The 23067-nt window shown below is 34.0% G+C and overlaps 1 protein-coding gene across 3 annotated transcripts in view; it reads left to right on the top strand.

Annotated features, from left to right (window-relative positions):
- The window catches only part of PIK3C2G (phosphatidylinositol-4-phosphate 3-kinase catalytic subunit type 2 gamma), a 381818-nt gene that overhangs the window by 236692 nt on the left and 122059 nt on the right, over positions 1-23067 (top strand). For all 3 annotated transcript variants that reach the window (XM_074403237.1, XM_074403236.1, XM_039461721.2), the window contains exons 21-24: positions 2474-2566; positions 4043-4172; positions 9053-9189; positions 11732-11901. In XM_074403237.1, the coding sequence (XP_074259338.1) occupies positions 2474-2566; positions 4043-4172; positions 9053-9189; positions 11732-11901 (530 nt within the window). The remainder of the gene's footprint in view (positions 1-2473; positions 2567-4042; positions 4173-9052; positions 9190-11731; positions 11902-23067) is intronic.

Genomic DNA, 23067 nt, shown 5'->3' with positions numbered 1-23067 from the left:
AGAGAATTCACACTATTGAGAAACCCTACAAATATAATGAGTATGGGAAGATATTTCATTTATTAGTGCCAGTCTAATGGTATATCAGAGAACCCATTGTGGGGAGAAATCTTATAAATGCAATGATTGTGTGAAAGCTGTTATATGATTGTGTGAGCTATTATAGCTCATAGGTGATAGTACACCAGAGAGTTCACACTGGAAAGGAGCCCTTTGAATGAAGTGAGCATGGGAAAGCCTTTAATCAGCATTCTGTCACCATCAGTCAACTATGCTAGGGAGAAGCACTCAGGTCTGGCTCAATTCATTTCTTAAAGCATGGCTCTCAAAGACAAAGGGCAAGGGGCTCAGGTCTGAGCTGATTCTCAACCTTTACCTCCCATCCTTACCCACAAATCATTAATAACAATGAACTATTCCCTATTTCCTTTTAAATCACTAAAGAATGGACCAAGTGGGAGAGTGGGAAGAACTGAATGCAATTCTTCCCCATTACTCAGGGAAAACAAGGACCAGGTATTTCATTTACTTACTGGTGTCTTTTTCAACTAATTTTTAGATCTATGTCATTAATGCGTGCTTCTCAAGGACAGAGATCATATCTTCCTTTCTTCCAACTTTTCTATCTTGTTATACCATAGCCATAAAATCCTCCTCTAAGATTCTGATTAATTCTTTCTGTCTATGGGAATTCCAATCTACTTTATTACTGCAATCTAGTATCTTATTATTTGCCTTTTTCTATCTAGAAAACCTTTGGTTCTGCCTATTTGTTAATCTATGCCTCTCACAATCTTTAAGATCTAGTTAACCTCTGAAAATTTTTTTCTTAAAATGTGGCTTTATTCAATGGCAATAAACTCCCTTGTGAATTACTTTCAATTTAATGTGTGTGTGTATATAAACATATATAGGCTTTGTGAAGATAAATATGATGTCTCCTTTTTAGCATATAACGTGCATACTAGTTGTTAAATATATATTTTTGACATGAATCAAATATATACTGCATGTAAAAACCAGGGTATGAAACAATAAAAGCAGAACATCTCTGGATGATAGTTAAAAAGAAGCTAAGCCTTGCTTTCAGCCTCCCTGAACTTGGGATAACTCAAAGAGATCCCCGCAAAATCAATGAGCAGAATTTCAAAGCCACTGATCTACACTCATTTTTTTGCCTAATATAGAATTTGATAATTCAATATCATAATATATGGTCATGTGATCCCTAATTATCTGACATTTGCAACAGAATTTCATTGTCTAACAAGCATCCTCACCCATAAAACAGTAAAACATCTATTCTCATTTAAAGGTAAAACATCTATTCTTATTTATAGATAAAGCATCTATATTTATCTATAAAATATCTATTTCTTACTGACCTAGCAAGACAAAACTAACCCAATATCTACTTTCAATTTCTTAAACTCTTGCTTATAATTGTGTAAGCAAGGGTTTGTGTTTAGTTAGATTTGGGGTTAGATTTGTGTTGATCGGTCAGTATTTTCTCTCAGTTTCTACTAATTTCAGACTTCTTGCAGATAACATTGTTCAAACCGATCCTTCAACATGCATTGATTTCATATTTTACCAAGTGGATAAATTGAAAGCACCAAGTTGTTTTCCTTTCTTCATATTAAGTCTTCAATGTCATTATGAACTCTCTCATAGTCTAAAGACATAGAGCTTTTCAGTGCTCGGTTGTAAGAAAATAAAAGGAAAATAGGCAACAAGGAAAGTAGAGTGAAAAGTAGTCAATATCACAAAGCTGAAAACGCAGATGGAAAGTGTAATTACAGTAAATGAGAAGACTAAATATGTGTTGTATTGTTATTTATAAAAACAAGAAAATGTTCATTAACTAAAAGAGAAAAAGTAAGGATTTTTCAAAGTACCTGATTAATGTCAGGCACTGTAAAAGATATTTGATATTCATTAGTTCATTTATCTACCACAAAGATGTATGAAGGAGGGGTTACTACCTCCACTTTACAGCAAGTGAGTTATAAAGCTTAGATTTGAACTGAAGTCTTTCTTAACTCACTATCCATTTGTCTTTAAAGTATTCTGCAATGTAAAAATAACAGAAAGGAAATAAAGTTTTTAAAATAAAATTTAACTTTTATCTACTAACCGGCTAGCATAAGCACAATAATTCATGTACTGCTTAGTTCATTTAAACCTCGAACGTATCACTACTGTTCATTGAGGAAAAAGCATAGTTGAAGACTTACAATCTGTCAAAACGCTGGTTTCTTGGTTGGTTTCAAAGTAAAGGCTCTAGTTAATAGACTACATTTAAATATATATATGTTTCTGTGTTCCAAAGTATAAAAATTATTCATATGTGTTATATTTGTTCATACAACAAAGTCTGCAAGGGCTGTGATTTTGGGAAAAATGTTTGCCTTTTTGGGGTTGGGGGTTGCTTTATTTTGCTCACTAGTTTTCCCTTTTTCTTTTACTATAGGCATGTTCATATTTTACATCTAATGCTTTGCCATTGAAGATTACTTTCATCAATGCTAATCCAATGGGCAAAAACATCCCCATTATTTTTAAGGTATGGTAGTGCTCTTAAAATATGAATTGATTCAATAGACAGAAATATCAATTTATTACTCACAAAAAGAAATTGTAGCTATTTTCCTCCAGCACCAACACAGAGGTTTTTCAGCTATTTTAGATTCTGCCTTTTTACAGGATTATATATAGTATGTGCCAAACTCCAATTGGCAATATATCAAACATTACTGGCTCAAAGCCAGGGATCCTTCAGTGCAAAACCCAAGGGAATATATTTCAATAAATGAAGTGATATGATTGCTTTTAAGTGGCACAGAAATTTGAATGTGTGGTGAGCCCCTAGGAGGAAAGTTTTATTTTGGTCTAGATACTGAATTAGGATCAAAATTAACTGGAACTGAAATGACATAAGTTAATTTAACATCAAGTTCTCCCTGCCAGCACTTACTGATTTTAGTAATTTGAGTTATTTTTTTCCTTTTAAATAAAAAAGTAAATAGGAATCATTTCAGTCTTCATCATTATTCCCACTGGAAAAACAGAGAAAAGGTAGTAACAGGTTTCTAGGCACATAGGAAAGCGGGAACCGAGAGGGAAATAAAGGTAAAATGTAAGAATATGACAGTCCTCCAGTTCATTTAGTCTATTATTCAGCCAAGCCATGCAGCAAGGTCTCAGAATGAATTTTTGGTCAATTCTGTCTATTTTGGAGAACAATGAGTAATGTGTCCATACTTGTGCTTTGTCCTGTTACCTCAAGAACTAGTGGTCCCACAACACTGTACTTTTGATGAAGCAGAAAAAAGAAAACAGAATATTATCATGGTAGAATTTTCCATGTATAATTTAGAAAGTGGTTTTCAAAACCAAAGTTCCTATTTGTTTAAAAGGATAGAAGTATTCTTCACCTTTGGACATATTACATCTCCTTCACAATACAAGACTATCACCACTTTATTATTTCTTATTATTATCAAGAATTATTTTCTCAGAAAACCTTTTAACTCTCTTCAAAATAATTTTAGAAATCACTGATTTAAAGTCTAATCAATCATATGGTTGCTATTTAGACTCCTACTCAGGAAGCGCTTGATATTCTAACTGCATATCAGTGCATAAATTTATGGCATACCAAATAATGTTTTGCTTAGAAAGAGATCTCTCTTGGCTAGGTTTGATATTTGAATAAATATTCATCCAGCCTGTCTTTGCCAGACTTTGAATCTGAGAAATTACACGTGGATAATAAATTGAAAATTATTATCAAGGAACAACATTTCAAGCAGTGCCTCTAATTTGATGGTTGAAGCTTCTATAATTATTTAAAGGGAAGTTCTCATTTTTAAAATTTGTTTATTAGAAACACAAGATACTTTTAGTGCTAACAAAACCATTGAAACCACTGTAAGTCAGGCTAGAAATGTATCCAAGGAAAGAAGTGACATGTATTATATTGACTGATTTTAATGGAATTCAAGGAAAAACCCAGGGTCTGTAATTTTGTTTTTAACAGGCTGGAGATGATCTTCGTCAGGATATGCTTGTTCTGCAGATTATTCAAGTGATGGACAACATTTGGCTGCAGGAAGGCTTGGATATGCAAATGATCATTTATAGATGTCTATCCACAGGCAAAGAACAAGGTCAGTACAGATTAGAAAGTGCATTGGCTCACATTACTTATTTCACGTATTCACTGGTAATAGGCTACAAAATTTTCTCCATCTTTAAACTACAAGCTTAAAAATCCAAAGAACTATACACATTCTTCTTTTTTTAAAGAATTATTTTCAAAAATGATAAGCCAACGGAATTTATATAAAGCATAATATGCTTTTAGGTATTCATTAGGGCCTTCAAAATCCAAATGTTAACTGTTACTTTGTATGAGTCCTTAAGAGTTAGTTCCATTAATAACTTACTGTTATTTTTTTCATTTTCTAATATAATAATAGGAAAGCCTACTCCTTTTTAAAAGAATACAATTATGACTTATTAACACAAAATCTTGTTTTACAAAATAAGATTTACAAAATAACACAAAAGTATTACTTATTAACACAAAATCTACACATTTTCAACTGCCGAAAGGAGTTCTGGAAATTCTAAACACATTATAAACCTTAATTTAATTTCTAAAAGACTTTTGAGTAGATAAACTATCAACCGTTAATGCTGGCCACACATGTAAATGTTTAACATACATCAGCATTTCTTTTCCTTTATAAAAGTCAAGAAAGCAGTGTGGAAATGCAATTACACTTACACACATTTTCAATGAAAATAATGTCAATAGACCACCCAAATTACTACTAAAACATCAGAGGTAAAGGTTATATTTAATTACAATAATGCCAAATTAACAAAACAATATCAAAGGTATCTTATTATTATTTTTTTTTTTTTGAGACTGGGTCTCACTATTGTCAGCCCATACAGGAGTGCAATGGCATGATCTCGACTCACTACAACCTCTTTTTCCCGGGTTCCAGCAATTCTTGTGCCTCAGCCTCCCATGTAGCTGAGATTATAGAGGCCTGCCACCATGCCTGGCTAATTTTTGTATTTTTGGTAGAGACAGGGTTTCACGACATTGGCCACACTGGTCTGGAATTCCTGAACTCCAGTGATCCATCCACCTCAGCCTCTCAAAGTCCTGGGATTACAGGCATGAGCCACGGCGTCTGGCCAGTATCCTAAAAAAAAAAAAATTTTTTTACATATAACCATTGCCACTTAGAGTTTTATTAAATTAATTGGTATGAGTTGCAGCAGATACATGTGCTTAAACAAGGAGATGAAATCATAGAACTGGAGAGAGAATCTAGAGCATGTAGTAATTTTTTTTTAATTCAAGCAGAGCCACAATTTAAATCTGTCATCACAAAAGAACTGTCATTCCATGGTTCCTCACTTCCTGAGGTTCTACCAGCAAGCTCAATACCCCAGTCAGCACTTGAGATTTTAAATGCTAAGTATGAAAACACCTCTAAATTCACTTGCAACTTGATATCTTACAACGATTGCATTATAAGTCATATAAGCCAATTATTTTGATTCTGATAACAGGGTTCCTTACTTCCATGCCAAGTGACCCACTCTGAAAACCTTCTAAATCTCTAGTTCCTATAACAGTCATTTATCCTTGCTACCGTGAGATTGTTATGCCTTGCATTTTACCCTCCTTTTCACATAGGTGACCTAATGCTTTCTTATCCTAAAATGCTGAAAAGGAATAATGCTACATAATTCAAGCTGAGATCTTTGATGTTACATGAATCACCCTTTCTCCAGAAATTGTGTAAATTACTCATCCCATGGAATTTTTAAATTTTATTTCATTTCTGTTTATAATCATAGAATGTACCCAAGACTAAATCTTTTAGTTAATAAAATGATTCAGCAAAAATAACTATAGACTTATCCAAAGTTACAGATGTCACAAGACAAAGAAGTTATTTTTCTCCTCTGTCTAGTAACAACAACCTTCAATAGCTGTAAGATTTCAGAGGGCATTATACTGACAAAATAATTCTTAAAGAGAAATAGAGATCATTAAAACAAATGTCATTTTTAGAAGATTAGGTTGCATTTTTAATCAGGTTCCAAGGCTTATTGAATACCTGCTCTTCTCAAGAAATGTCACAACGTGAGATGGGAAATGCAGGCTAAAATGAGCTAAATAGAGTTGCCGCCCTTGAGGCGGCATGAAGTTTCCATGACTTTACCAACATTATTGTTGATTATCATTCTCATGGTCACTTTGTATGTAATGTCCTAGGAGTTCTGTGAGAAGTTTCCAGGCCAGACAAAAATTCTTCAGGATTTATTTTATCATCAGTTCCCCACCTTTGCTGAGCATAAAAATTACATAGAGTAATGGGAGGAATAAATACAACCTACCCCAATCCAGGTATACTAACAGAGACTTCCTGGAGGGGGGAGGGGCTCAAAGGTTGAATGCAAAAAGCTGATAGGGTGGTTCTTATGCACGTTTGTCTGAAAGACACCACCTCGTATACCACCTTGCATATTTTTATCCCTAAGAGGCTTTCTACTTAAAGTGTGAACCACAGACCCACAGCACTGACATCACCTAAGAGCTTGTTAGAAATGCAGAATCTCTGGCCCCACCCCTTCCATACTCAATTAGAACATTTTAACAAAATTCCTAAATGTATTAGTTTGTTTTCACACTGCTATAAAAAAAATACCGAGACTGGGTAATTAATAAAGGAAAGAGGCTTAATTGACTCAGAGTTCCACGTGACTGGGGAGGCCTCAGCACACTTACATTCATGGCAGAATGTGAAGCAGAAGCAAGGACCTTCTTCACAAGGTGGTAGGAAAAAAAGGAGGAGGAGGAGGAACTGCCAACACTAATAAAACCATCAAATCTTTTTTACAAAATTTCTTTATTATACTTTAAGTTATGGGGTACATGTGCAGATCATGCAGATTTGTTAGGTATACACGTGCTATGGTGGTGGTTTACTGCATCCATCGCTGCCTCATCTACATTAGGTATTTCTCCTAATACTATCCCTCCCCAATCCCCCCACCTCCTGCTCTTCCACCCCTAGCCCACCAGCCCCCAGGCCCCAATGTGTGATGTTCCTCTCCCTGTGAGAACTCACTGTCATGAGAACAGCATGGAATAAAACCACCCCCATGATCTGATTGCCTCCTACCAGCTCCCTCCCTCCACACATAGGGATTATGAGGATTATAATTTGAGATGAGATTTGAGTGCGGACACAGCTAAACCATATCACCAAGTCATTTGCATGTGCATTAAAATTTGAGAAATGCTGCATTAAAGGATTATAAGAATAAAACCGCACATATTACTTTATCTGCACAGAATTATGTTAGAAGTATTTAAATAGTATATGATATACATTAGCTTAAAATGTATAAATGTATGATTTCAATTAATGAGTAGAATTTAGCCACCATAATTACTATAAATTAGGTACAAGCTTTTCTGGGTAGTCAGCAATTCACCTTGTTTTTAGCAAGTATTAACTCCCTAAAGATCAATGTAGTTGGAAAAGCAATTGACATTGCTGCAGCAAAGTGTCCAAAAAGGTGCAATCATCTAAGTTCTAATTTGGGGCATGGTCAAAGGTAAGACGGCATTGAAACACTCATCAACCAGGTAGAAATGACTTCCTTTAGGAAGTGTTAAATAGAGGAACTGGAAAAGTGAGGAGGAAAATTTTCAGAATTAAAAAGCATCACCTACTGATATTAGATGTTTTAGATCTGCTGTCTACCTTAACACACATGAAAAAACCTGAGCAACAGCTGAATACTGCTAGTGGAGGAGGGAGAAGTATAATGATACTATAGGTATTCCCAGGACTTGTTTCTGGGATGTGAAGTATCTTTCTGATCCACAAATGTAGATGCCCATTGATCACAACAGGACTATTAGATGTTAAAAGAAATTAAGACTGCAAACTAGCTACAAATGACCAAATTCAGCACAGATAAGTGTTTTGTTTATCATCACCATAATCTACTTTAGTGTTGGTTAATTTGAATGCTTTTAAGGCAGATCACGAAATAGTCAATTAAAAAAACTCAGCCATCTCTCTGTTCATATAGTTATATTTGTGTCCCTGGTCTCTATGGGAATTTGAGTTTGCAACTCTTCCAATTGTCAAGACTGTGGAAATCAGAATCTCTAGACTTTAATTTCTTTTAATGACTTTATTTGTAATACTGTGCATTGCAGGTTGTTTTGTAGACATTAGCCATGAAAGAGCTTTAAGTACTAGATTTAAATTGCTGTTCTGTATAGTATAAAAATCAGATTTGCAGATTTTTACTTTCCAGTAAACTTAGGGGCACAATAAAAAAAAAGTCTTTATGGATAAATGGCCAGTGGAGCAAATTTCCTATTTAAGTTCAAACAATATATGCTCCCTTTAAAAAGAAATTGCTATTGTAGTTTCTCTTTAATGTTGACTGAGAAGGAAGGAGCAGGTGTCTCTCTACCTGTTTACTGCTGAATTATTCTGTTCACTCCCAGAAATATAACCATGATGCTTTTTTTAACCTGAACATTGATTTTTATAATATATATGCAGTGTTTGTTATGGAAGTATATTTGGCTCCTTTAAGTTGTAAATATGTTTGTTATCCAGACTTAAATCTCCTCCCTTAAACTGTAAATGAATGCACCAGCCATGTGATCATTAATCCACTACTCTATTGATTCAGCGGGGTCTCTGTGCATCATCAAGACTGGCTTTCTACTATAGCTCTAGAAAAAATATTAAAGCTGCTTCTGATAAATCTGATCCAAATACAAATAGCCTCACTGTTCTCCAGGATTTTAGGAAGAATTAGAAAGAGATACATCCAGATAAGCAAGCCTCCTCCAGAAAAAAAAGAGGTTTGGAAAGGAAAGGAGTAATCTAGCAGTGCCGGAAGCTATTGTTGTTATATTTCCTAAGGCTCCCTCATCCTGTGATGAAGGAATTGTCTGCATAAACCTTTTTCTATCTACCAGGAATGGTGCAGATGGTACCTGATGCTGTGACCCTGGCAAAGATTCATCACCATTCTGGACTGATAGGACCATTGAAAGAAAATACAATCAAAAAGTGGTTCAGTCAGCACAACCACTTAAAGGCAGATTATGAAAAGGTTTGTCCTGATGCAGATCATTTTAAATAATGTACTTAAATACAAATATGCTCTGGTTCATTATATATTCTGATTTGTAGAAATGTAAAGTAAGTGCACTTCACATTCTAATTCACTCAATCGTCAGCCCATAATAATGACCCAGTTTAAATAATATATTAACTATATAAAAGTCTCTGTATTTTGTTGAGTTTCTGGGTTAAATTCCTCATTATCAATAAAGATTTTTTTTTTTGCTCAGCTGACATCAATCTCACCCCAGAAACAACACCCCTTGAAATTACCTCCTTTAAGGAATCTCCAATTTCTATAAAAACCCCTTCTTTTCTTTGCAATATGTTTCTTCTGCCATTCTCTACTTTTTCATCTCGCATTTTCTTAATGGTTTGCAAAATGCAAAATAGAGTTTATTTATATCATAATTTTACAAAATATACTGTTTTATTCAACTGCAAAGTTTTTTCTTACAGCTTACTTTGTTTTGGTATCTGGCTTACAAGGTACAGTTGTGCAGGTTCTGCCCTATATCAGAGATCCTGGCTAAGGAGATGAGTGTGGATAGAACCAGGCCTTGTTCCAACTGCCAAGCTATGATCTGGTGCAACTGGGTCCCCCTAGAGGCAGGAGCACCAATATGCTAATTCATGCAAAAATACACCGTTAGATTTGGTTGGTACTATCCTGTGCACTGAAATCGCTTTATTCTGAGACATTCCTCCAACCTGGGTAAACTGGGATGATTGGTCACCTACCTATGATAAAAAGGTCATGATAAAAAAGACCCCATACTTCATCTGTTCCACACTTCTATAACCTTGTGTTGGAGCAAAATATAAGCCTTACAGGCCAAATAATAAATAATTCAATACAATTAACTCGAAATCTACTTTTCAGTGGTTCTCATAATTATAACTTCAATTTTGCATTAATCCTTGTGGTTATGTTGTATGAAGTGTTTCCAAATACATTGCTCTTCACAATCACCATGTGAAGGACATATTTTATTATTTTCACTTTATAAGTGAAGAACATTTGGACTGACAAATTCAGTGACTTGCTTAGGGACATGGGAGACCTGGAACTAAGATATTCTAGCATGCATCCTGGTGACCTGGCCTTCACTGCACCAAGGCAGCCCCACCATGCTAGGAGACCCATAACCTAGGCCCAACCAATCATTCATGGTTATACTACCATGCTGATGAAATGATGTATACCCAGGAGACCATTTTGGAAACAAAGTGTGTTTTTGGAAAGAAACCTCTGTTCATTAGAGAACATAAGCACAAATTGATTTAGTGATAATCTGCTTCCAGCCACACAGGCATTCACTGACACACACACACACACACATAGTAAACCATGAAAATATATATATATGTGTGTGTATATATAGATGTATTTGTATATATGTGTATATATGTATATATACATATATACAAATATACAAATATATATGTATATATGTGTGTATGTGTATACACACACATATATGTATATATAGAGAATGTGTATATATGTACATACAAATGTATATATGGAATGTGTATATAGGTATATATGTGTATATGTGTTTAATATATGTTTGATACACATATATATGATATACATGTATATATATCATATATACACATTCCATATACGTGTATGTGTATGTATATATCTATGTATTACATATGATATGTATTATACCAATATAATACAATGCATATTGTCTATATACACATATATATTATGTGTGTATATACATATACACATATATTATATATGTATATATATAATATACACATATATAATATATATGATACATGTATTAATCATATAATACCTTATGGGTATATATATAACACATATATGATATATGTGTGTATTTTATATATCATCTATTATATTTATATACATGCACACATATAAGTGAAGAACATTTGGATTAACAAATTATATATATTACATATATTTATTATATGTATAATAAATATATATATGTGTACATATATAGATATTATACCAAACACCTTCAGACATCAACTACATTGATGAACTATTTGTAAAAAGACACATAAAATGTTATAGATTTCTCAGTATAGCTTTCTCTGTATTCCAAAATTTCAGCTATTAAACAGTTGATGTTTTAAAATTTATTTGGGAATAGGCAATATTAGGTGATATTGTGATATTGTTCTTCCTTCTTTTACTTTGAAAAAAAATCATCGAATATTATATGTTTGATGTATCAAAAAATCATAGTAGGAAACCCCTCTAGTAAACCACGAAAATTAGCTCCATCTGAATGAAGGAGATATTTTCCCCAGTTTCAATGAAAATATTAATCTATTAGGCTAAAGAATGGTTGTTTCATATTCTTCTGTAGCAGATCAAGAATTGGCTGTTTAACTGTACCCTTCTGTCCACTGAGCTGTAGACATTTTTTCTAATTATGTAATTTTGCTTTTTATCATTTACTTTTTATGATTATCTCTGATGCTAATGCATTTTTTCATTTTTGTTGTTATTTTTGTGTTATTGTTTTTCAATGGATTAGGCCTTGAGGAACTTTTTCTACTCCTGTGCTGGCTGGTGTGTGGTAACATTCATCCTGGGAGTATGTGACCGTCACAATGATAATATCATGCTGACAAAGTCGGGACACATGTTTCACATTGACTTTGGAAAATTCTTAGGTCATGCACAAACATTTGGAGGGATAAAAAGGTCAGTGCACAAATGTTTATTACAGTAATTAAGCAATGTCCTGAGCACTATGTACAATATGTAATGGCATAGAAGCCCTGCTGATGACTTGCTCCCATCTCTCAAATCCCCCAAGGTAATATAAACATTATAATATATCTAAAAAGATTGAAGAAAAATTTTAAAGTCAATTTTTAATGCAACAAATTTGATTTCCTCAAATTGGTAGTAGACTAAACTGACCTTCCCCCACGAGAAGTAACTAATCCTGTTTTAGTCTGCATCATTTGAAATAATATTTTTGTTTCTTTATGAACCATGAATGGACAATGAGGTATAAATTGATAATCTCAAAACATCTGATATATTGCTCATAGCAAATCACCAGTGGTCTACACATAAAAATACTAGCATACCTCCCACACTGAATTAGCCTTACATCATTCCACAGATATTTAGGGAGTACCTAGTATTCAAGGATACAAGAGTAAACAAGACAGATACAAACTCTGATCTCTTTCTAGTATGGATGAAAGACATTAAACAAGTTTATAAGCAAAGAAATGACATGAGAAAATGAGAAGTTATTTTAGAAAACTAAAGCAGAGAAACGGAATAGAAATTAACTGGAGTGGGGATAGTATTTTAAAGAGACCTCTCCGAAGACATGACAAAAAGCTGTGTTCATCTGACCACCTCATGGAGATCCGTGAGAAGAGTATTTTAGGAAGAGAGAATAGCACATATAATAGCAGTGAGCACAGAAATAAGCCTGGCATGTTCCAGTGACAAGAAGACCTGGATTCCTGAGATGGCATGGAGAGGACAGGCAGTAGGAGGTAAGGGTGAAGAGTCTGGTAGAGGCCCAATCAGCTAGGGTACAGAGGGCATATAGAGTTTGGCTTTTATTTGTTTAGTTCGGGGAAACTGTTGGACTTCAGTGATTTTCAAAAGCTTCCTCCTGATGCCCTGTGTAACAGAGACCAGTGAAGAGACTACTGCAATAAAGTGAGACCAGTAAAGGTAGAAGTAATAAAAACTGACAGATTCAGAATATATTTTGAAGACAGAGTCACAGGACCTGCTAATTGATTGGACATTGGCTTTGATTAATGAACTGGAGGAGGAGCACAGAAGGTCAGAGAAAAGAAAATATTCAAGGGTGATACCTAGATGGTTTTATCTTAGCAAATGACTGAATAATTATATTATTTACCAAAATAAAGAATGCTGATGGATGAATAGGTTATGTTTCATTTTATTTGAGCTTAAAGTAAGGAAGAGGTTGGAGACTAAAAATCTTTAAAAACATATTTCATATTAGGGTAGAAAAGGGATCAAACCATTCCAAAGACTAATCAGTCAATTTTACCTAAGAACAGCCCCTTAATATAAGAAATAATAATATATCTTACAAAATAATGTGATCGAATTTATACTAGATGGCCATAACCTTGCATTAAAATGCCAACATAGACAACTCCTTTTTTGTAAAGGCATACAAATGGATTATTTTACTTTTTGTTACTTTTAATACATTGCTTTCTTTAATAAATAGCCTCGGAAAAAATCACCACATATCCATTCACTTATTTTATTTTAATTTTATTTTTTTAAGATGGAGTCTCACTTTGTTGCCCAGGCTAGAGTGCAATTGTGCAATCTCTGCTCACGGCAACCTCCACCTCCAGAGTTCAAGTGATTCTGCTGCCTCACCCTGCCAAGTAGCTGGGACTACACGAGTACGCCACCACACCTGACTAATTTTTGCATTTTTATTAAAGATGGGGTTTTGCCATTTTGGCCAGGCTGGTCTGAAACTCCTGGCTTCAAGCGATCCACCTGTCTTGGCCTCCCAAGGTGCTGGGATTACAGGCGTGAGCCACTGCGCCTGGCCTTCATTCACTTCTTAGATGTCCACTGGGAATGGTCTGCATGCCAACGACTGTGATAAACATTGGAGATACAAAGATAATATACACTTACCATCTCAATTAGGGATACTCTTTCAAGCACTGCAAATAAAAACACATAAATGATTATTATAAAATGTTATACAATGGCAGAGATAGAGAGATGTACAGACCATGAGAATGTCATAGAGGAGGGATACCTAGCTTATGAGGGACAAATGTCAATTAACATACTTTAGTATATGTATATATATATAGCTTACTCATGTAACAGTTATTCCCTGAACTCCACCTTTTTCTAGAAATTCAAAGATTCAGTTTTAACATCTTTATTTTTTTTTAATTTTGATGAATTGTACACTGTTGGAGGACCCTTATTTATTCCACTAGCTTCTGTGTGGTTCATGTGAGTGATTTAAAATGAACAAAGATATTTCAGTTCTATTTAAAAAGATCCAGTTGGGAGACATAAAAAAAGTAAAGAAAAGGTTATTAAAACAATATGGTAAGTTCAAAATTTAAAAAAAGAAGAAAAATTAAAAAACAAAAAAAAACCAATATGGTAAGTTCATATATCAGGGTCTGTAGAGAAGATCGAGCTCCAGTTTGGTTGCCTGTTGATGCTAGAGCAGCTACCACTACTAGAGTTTGGCAATTTTAAACTTTTCTTAGGCAGCATCATAAGTAAATTTAAAATGTGCCCAGCATAGAGCCACATTCATAATGGGTTCTTAATATTTTTTGCTGAATTAAGCAGCTAATAAATCAATCATCAACCATTCAATAATTATTGATTGGATGAATGAAAATAAAGTTGCTACTGTCTTCTTTTGAGAATTTTAGTTATTAACCACCAGCTAAGGAGGCCAACTGCAAGTCCATGATCCATTTGGATTATTATTTCTAAGATTTTATGTCCATTGGTGGGTGGCTTCTGTAAGGCTCATTGGCAGTGTCTCCTTGAATTACTTTCTCAATCCTGATACTTTTGCCCTGAGTTTGTTTAATGGTAAAATTGAACCATACCTATTATACCATCTTTTGAATTGTAGAAAGCATCTAATATTCCTCCTCCAAGGCTCACACAGTTGTTTCTGGAATTCACTGAAAGTTGTTTTGTTGGACAACTGACTTCTTCCATCCTAGGTTCACTGACTGTTCTTATTGACTTTTAGGCACACAGAAGTCCTTTTACAAGTCTTATAGATTCTGTAAGTAGGACCTTTGTAGTCCCCCAGGAAAAATGAACATTTGTATTTGTCTCACACTTATTACATTATGGACCCCATTTTTAGAAGGAAACCTGGTCCCCACCTAGATTCTGTACACATACTCAGATGTATTAACCCCTTTGTGCTGGAGGTTGCAAATTTTTGTGTGAAAAATTAGATATTGGCGATGACCTTGAGCAGTAGGATATAAGTAACTTCCACAGGCTTAGGGTTCCAGTAACGGAACACTAGGCAAAAATGGGTTTAATAATGCCCCTCCATAATATTCAAAGCCAGATATATAAATCATGCCCTAGGACTGTCATAATGTCCCACAGTCTGGCAAGATCATATAATGAATGCTCCAATACCAACTAACAATAACCCTAGGTCATCATCTTTAACATAAAATGCTGCACCCACTGGGAGCATAGAGTTTATATGTGCAGATACATGTGTTTCTCCTATTGCCTATTCCTTAAAAACATGGAAGGGAAAAGCATTTGTATAACTTTTTATGATTTACAAAATATTATTAACATATATTAACTAATTTATTGTGTATTAACTAACACAGCAAAAGAGGTGATATTTTTTATAAGAAGGGTCTTGAGAAAAATACTGATTTCTTACTGGGCTGCTGCCCTTTTATACTCATGCTTCACCATTCCAGAACATCTTACATTAAGCATCTGTGTTACTCTGTTTAGGGAATGTCACAGATATTGATCTCTCCTGGTTCTTGAGTTAAATTGAGTTAGCAAAGCCACTCTCTTATTTGGAATCTATGCCCAGGTATCCCTGAACAATTCCTCTGAATTCAGTTATCCAGGAATCTGGAAATTCTATTTTGATGCTTAGACCAACTCTGAGGCTCCCATAAACTTTCAAACTTCTAAGAGAAGAAAAATAAATCTTAGTTATGATTATGAAGGATTTTACATCCTTCATATAAGCAAACAGTCCCTTTTTAATGGCTTTAGTTGTGAGACTAAGGAGAATTTATGCCATCAGATTAAATCAAAGGACAATTGAGATATTTCTTACGATTCTGGGGAAAATTTGGCTAATCTTACAGTGGAAACCATGAGGGACTTCTCCAGCTCTCTGAAACCTACTGGTTTTCCTTTTGAACTACTACTTATTATTATCTTTTCATTTTTGAGACAGGGTCTTACTCTGTCTCAAAGGTTGGAGTGTAGTGGCACAATCATGGCTCACTGCAGCCTCTACATACCTGGACTCGGGCAATCCTCTTACCTTAGCTTCCCAAGTAGCTGGGACCACAGGCATGCATCACCATACCTAGTTCACTTTTTTATTGTTTTGTAGAGATACGATCTCACCATGTTGCCGAGGCTGGACTTTGACTCTTGGGCTCAAGCAGTTTGTGCCTCTGCCCAAAATCCTGGAATTATAGGCATGTGCCACGTGCCTGACCTATCTTCATTTTTAAATTTTCTTTCACCAAGATGCAAATTAAAGTGGTTGACAAAATTACACATCCGCAATTTTCACTCAATTCTCCTATAGCAATCATTTCTACACACTCATTTTTCATTACATAAAAGATTTCACTGTAGTAATAAACTCTGAATTTCAACTCAATAATTTCTTGATGATGGCATGCTCTTATGAAGCAGGAGAAATTAAGAAAAGCATTTATTACTGATGTTTGTTGCTCTCCGAACTCTGTATTTCATACTTTTATTTTTTAGACTAGGCTATATTTTCATATTCTACATGGCCTTTTACTTTACTAATACTAGCCTGTGTTAATTGTTTTTTGTAGCTTTCCTTCTAGATAATTTTAAAGGGCAATATGACCTTAACCAGTGGTTAAGGTCACTTACCCTGGAGATAGACTATATGTTTTTGTTTGTTTTTATTTATTTTTATTTTTGAAAAAAGTTATTATTTATGTTATTTATGATTGACAGATTATGTTTATGGGATACAATGTGATGAAATCAAAGTAGTTAGCATATCTACTACCTTGATTTCCTATCACTTTTTTATGGTGAGATGTTTGATATTTACTGTTATTTTTAAATTTATAATGCATTGCTCTCAACTATGCATTGTAATGATGGGCAATAGATCTAAAACTCTATTCCTGCTGTCTATCTGATTTTATCAACAGCTCCGCATTCTCCCCAATTCCTCACTCCCTAAGACTCTGATAACCACCACTCTACTCTACTTCTACAAATTCAGCTTTGTTAGAGTTCACTTACATGTGAGATCATGTGATTTTTTGTGTGGTTGGTTTATTTCACTTGGCATAATACTCTCTAGATTCATTCATGTCATAAATGACAGGATTTTCCTCCTTTTAAAACTAAATAGTGTTTTGTTGTGTACGTACTACATTTTCTTTATCTCTTCATCCATTGATGGACATTGATTTTTTTCCATATCTTGGCTATTGTGAATAACACTGCAAAGAACATGAGAGTTAAGACATCCTTAAAACACATTGATTTTCATTTTTTTGAATAAATACCCAGAAGCGAGATTACTGGGTCATATGGTAGCTCTCTTTTCAGTTTCTAGAGGAAACTATTTACTGTTTTCCGTAATTGCCATACTAATTTATATTCCCACAAACATTGCATAATTTCCCTTTTCTCCCAGTCCCCTCCAAAACATAATCATTCATGATCTGACAAATCCATTCTAACAGGTGAGATGGTTTCTCAGTGTGGCTTTAATCTGCATTTCCTTGAATAGTGATTCTGAGCGATTTTTTGATGTACTTATTGGCCATTTCTATGTCTTCTTTTGAGAAATGTCTGTTTAGGTTCTTTGCTTATTTTTTAATCACTTTATTTGTTTTCTTGCTATTAAGTTATCTGAGGTTCTTTTCTTTCTTTCTTCCTTTCTTTTTTGAGACAGTCTCACTCTGTCGCCCAAGTTGGAGTGCAGTGGCACAATCTTGGCTCATTGCAATGTCCACCTTCCGGGCTCAAGTGATTCTTCTGCCTCAGCCTCCCAAGTAGCTGGGACTACAGGTATGTGCCACCACGCTTGGCTAAGTTTTTTGTTTTTAGTAGAGATGGGGGTTTCACCATGTTGACCAGGCTGGTCTTGAACTCCTGGCCTCGTGATCTGCCCTACTCGACCTCTGAAAGTGCTGGGATTACAAGTGTAAGCCATGCCTGGCCTGAGTTCCTTATATATTTTGGCTATTAGCCCATTATCAGACATATGGTTTGCAAACATTTTCTCCCATTCTATGGGCCATCTCTTCAGTTTGCTAGTTGTTGCCTTTACTGTGCAGAAGTGTTTTAGTTTGATGCCGTGCACTTGTTTATGTCTGTCCGTGCACTTGTTTATGTTTGTTTTTGTTGCATGTGCTTTTGGGGTGTTATCCAAAACAAAAACATTGCTAAGACCAATGTCATGGAGATTTCCCCTTATGTTTTCTTCTAGCAGTCTTATAATTTAAAGTCTTATATTTAAGTATTTTCTCCATTTTGAGCTATTTTTTTGTGGGCACTGTAAGCTAAGGTTCTAATTTTACTCTACTTCATGTGAATATCCAGTTTATCCAACACAATTTATTGACGAGACTGTCTTTTCCCCATCATGTGCTCTTGACACCTTTGTTGAAAACAAGTTGACTACAAATGCATGGGTTTATTTCTGGGTTTTCTAACCTGTTCCTTTTTGCTCCGTGTGTCTGTTTTTATGCCAGCACCATGCTGTTTTGATTACAATCACTTTATAATATGTCTTGAAGTTAGGGAGTGTGATTTCCCCTAGCTATGTTTTTTTGGTTTTTGTTTGGTTGGTTGGTTGGTTGGTTTTCTTTGCTCAAGATCATTTTAGCTGCTTGGGATCTTTTGTGGTTTCATACAAATTTAAGGATTGTTTGTCCATTTCTGTGAAAAAAATGACATCAAATTTTTATAGGAATTGCAATGAATCTATAGACTGTTTTGGTTAGTATGGGCATTTAAAAAATATTAATTCTTCCAATCCATGAACACAGTAAATATTTTCGTTTAATTTTTTTCAATTTCTTTCATCCGTATTTTATTGTATTGACTATACACTATACTTCATTAAATTTACAACTAAGTTTTTAATTTTTTTGTCGCCACTATAAATGAGATGTTCTTAATTTTTTTTCCAGATAGTTCATTATTAGTATATAGGAATGCTACTGATTTTGTATGTTTGTTTTGTATCTTGCAACGTTACTGAATTCCTTTCTCAGTTCTAAGAGTTCTTTGGTGGAGTCTTTAGGATTTTCTACATATATCATGTCATCAGCAAATAGAGACAATTTCACTTTTTCCTTTTCTATTAGGATGCCTTTAATTTTCCTTTTGTCTTGCCTAACTTCTCTGGCTAGGACTGCCAGTACTGTATTGAAAAGACGTGGTAAGAATGGGCATCCTTGTCATGTCTCTAATCTTAGAGGAAAAGCTTTCAACTTTTCACCACTGATAATAAATTAGCTATGGGTTTGTCATATACGGCCTTTATTGTCCTGAGGTACATATCCTTTATACCTAATCTGTTGAGAATTTTTATCATGAAAGTACATTATATTTTGTCACATGATTTTTCTGCATCCAGTGAGATGATGATGTTATTTTTATCCTTCATTTTGTAAATTTAGTGTATCACATTTATTAATTTTGGTATGTTGAACCATCCTTGCATCCCAGGGTAAATCCCTCTTTCATCCTTGCACCCTCGCATCCAAGGTTAAATCCTTCTTTAATGTCTTCTGGAATTCAGCTTTCTAATATTATTTTCTTAAGTATTTTTACATCTACATCAATTAGAAATATTGGCCTATAATTTTCTTTTCTTGTATGCTTTTCTGGCTTTGGTGTCAAAATAATGCTAGTGTCATAAAATGAGTTTGGAAGAATTTCCTCCATTTCAATTTTTTGGAAGAGTTTGATAATAATTGGTATTAGTTAGTTTGTTTGTTTTATGCTTGATATAATTCAGGAATAAAGCTGTCCAGTTGTGGGCTTTTCTTTGATGAGAGATTTTATTGCTGATCCAATCTCCTTACTCATTATCAGGCTATTCAGATTTTCTATTTCTTTCTGATTCAGTCTTGGTAGATTTTATGTGTCTAGGAATTTATCTAATTCTTTTAGGTTATCCAATTTGTTGGCATGTAATTGTTTATAATATTTTCTTAAGATCCTTTCTATTTCAGTGGTATCAGTTATAATGTCTTCTCTTTCACTTTTGATTCATTTATTTGAATAGTCTTTCTTTTTTTTCCTAGTCTAGTAAATGGTTTGTATTTTGTATCCTTTCAAATAACCAACTCCTTGATTTTTTTTTCTGTTTTTTTTAGCACTTATTAATTTCTGGTCTGGTCTTTATTTCCTTTCATTTGCCAGCTTTGAGCTAAAGTTATTCTTCTGTCTCTAGATTTTTGAGGTGGTATGTTCCATTGATTACTGGTGATTTTTCTTCTGTTTTGACATAGCATTTATTGCTATGAATTTCTCTCTTGGAACTGCTTTTGCTGACTGCAATAAGTTTTATTCTGTTTTGTTTCCATTTTTGTCTCCAGGTATTTTTTATTTTTTTCTGTAACCCATTGGTTGTTTATGAGCATGTTGTTTAATTTCCACATATTTGAGTATTTTCCAAATTTCTCCTGTAGTATATTTCTAGCTTTACAGCATTGTGAGCCAAAAATATTTAATATAATTTCAATCACCTCAAATTTGTTAAATTCTTTTTGTGACCTTACATAATCTATCCTAGAGAATGTTTCATGTGCGCTTGAGAAGAATGGGTATCCTGCTGCTATTGGATGGAATGTTTTGTATATTTCTGTTAGGTCTACTTGGTCTAAAGTATAATCTACATCCAGTATTTATTTACTGATTTTCTTTCAATCCATGAACACAGGGTCTTTCTACTGTTTTATTTTCTTTGAATTCTTTCTTTATTACTTAATAGTTTTTATTGCAGAGATCTTTTACTTCCTTGGTTAAATTTATTTCTAGTTTACTTTTTTGTAGCCATTGTAATAGGGATTGCCTTTTTTGATGTCTTTTTCAGATAATTCTCTATTGGCATATAGAATTGCTACTAATCTCGTGTGTTGATTTTGTACCCTGCAACTTTATTGAATTCATTTATTTGTTCTGGCAAATTTTTTTGTGAATTCTTTAGTATTTCTATATACATGATCATGTCACCTGCAAACATGGACAATTTGACTTGCTGCTTTCCTATTTGAATATTATTTATTTCTTTTTCTTGCCACATTGCTGTGAGTAGGACTTCAAATACTATGTTAAACAAAAGTGGTTAAAGTGGACATTCTTGTCTTATTCCAGATCTTAGAGGATCAATTTTAACTTTTTCTCATTTTGCATGATGTTAGCTGTGGGTTTGTCATACATTGACTTTATAATGTTAAGGTATTTTTTATTATACCTAATTTGTTGAGAGTTTGTATCATGAAGGGTATTAAATTTTATCAAATACTTTTTCTATAACTCTTGAAGCAATTATATAATTTGTGTCCCTAATTCTGTTAATGTGATGTATCACACCTATTTATTTGCAGTTGAATCATCTTTGTGTTTCTGTTATAAATCCCACTTAATCATGATGACTGATCTTTTTCTTTTTTCTTTTCTTGCTCTGTCACCAGGCACCAGGCTGGAGTGTAGTGGTACAATCTCAGCTCACTGCAACCTCCAACTTCCTAGTTCACGCAATTTTCCTACCTCAGCCTCCCAAGTGGCTGGGATTAAAGGCATATGCCACCACACCCAGCTAATTTTTGTATTTTTAGTAGAGATGGGGTTTCACCATGTTGGCCAGTATAAACTCGATCTCCTGATCATGATCTAAACACCTCAGCCTTCTAAACTGCTGGGATTACAGATGTGAGCCAACATGCCCAGACCATGGTGATTTATGTTTTGAATGTGTTGTTGAATTGGTTTGCCAGTAATTTGTTGGGGATTTCTTGCATCTATGTTCATCAGACCTTTGATTTTCTTTTTCTGTTGTGTGATTCTCTGGTATTGGTACTAGTGTAATCTGGTCTCATAAAATGAGTTTGGAATGATTCTCAGCTTTTTTGGTAGGGGAGGAAGAGTTTGATAAGAATTTGTATTAGTGCTTTTTTAGATAGTAGAATTCAGCAGTGAAACCATCTGGGTTCTGGGCTTTTCTTTGATGGAAGAGTCTTTATTACTACTTCAGTCTTGTTACTCATGATTAGTTTGTTCAGGTTTTCTATTTCTTCATGATTCAATCTTGGTATGCTATATGTATCCAGGAATTTACCTATTTCTGCTGAATTCTCCAGTTTGTTGGCATGCAGTTTCCCATAATAGTCTCTTATGAGCCTTTGTATTTCTGTGATATTAGTTGTAATGTCCCCTTTTAAAATCTTTGATTTTATTTGTCTTTTCTCTTTTTTATTTTTGTTGATATATGCATTTATTGCTATAAATTTTCCTCATAGAACTGCTTTTGCTATATTCCATAAATTCTATATGTTGTGTTTCCATTTCCATTTGCCTCAAGAATTTTTTTAATTTTCTATTTAATTTTTTTCTTTAAAAAATATTTAGTCTTTATACTAAATTTATAAATGGCTCACACACCATAATTATAGTATTACAACTTACTTTTACCAGAGATTTTAATACATTCAGGTGTTTTCTTGTTACATGTTAGCATTCTTTTCATTCAGAATAAAGAACTCCCTTTAGCATTTCATGTAAGGTCTGGTGTTGATAAATTCCCTCAGTTTTTATTTTTCTAGAAAAGTCTTTATCTCTCCATGATGTTTTAAGAATAGCTTTGCTGAATACTGTATTATTGGCTTATAGGTTTTTTTTTTTTCATTCTGCATTTTGAATATGTTGTCCTGCTTTCTTCTGGCCTGCAGGGTTTCTGCCACGGAACCCACTGAAAGCTGTTTTGGGGCTCAGCTAAATGTAATACATTTCTTTTCTCTTGCTGCTTTCAGCACTCTTTCTTTGTTTTTAATTTTTGATAATTTGATTATAATGTATCTTGGGGAATTTCTCCTTAGTTTAAAA

This window comes from Saimiri boliviensis, chromosome 7 (assembly GCF_048565385.1).
Source record: "Saimiri boliviensis isolate mSaiBol1 chromosome 7, mSaiBol1.pri, whole genome shotgun sequence".
NCBI classification, from domain to species: domain Eukaryota; kingdom Metazoa; phylum Chordata; class Mammalia; order Primates; family Cebidae; genus Saimiri; species Saimiri boliviensis.
The sequence above is the reverse complement of the archived record's forward strand: the minus strand, read 5'-3'. Positions and strand labels throughout refer to the sequence as shown.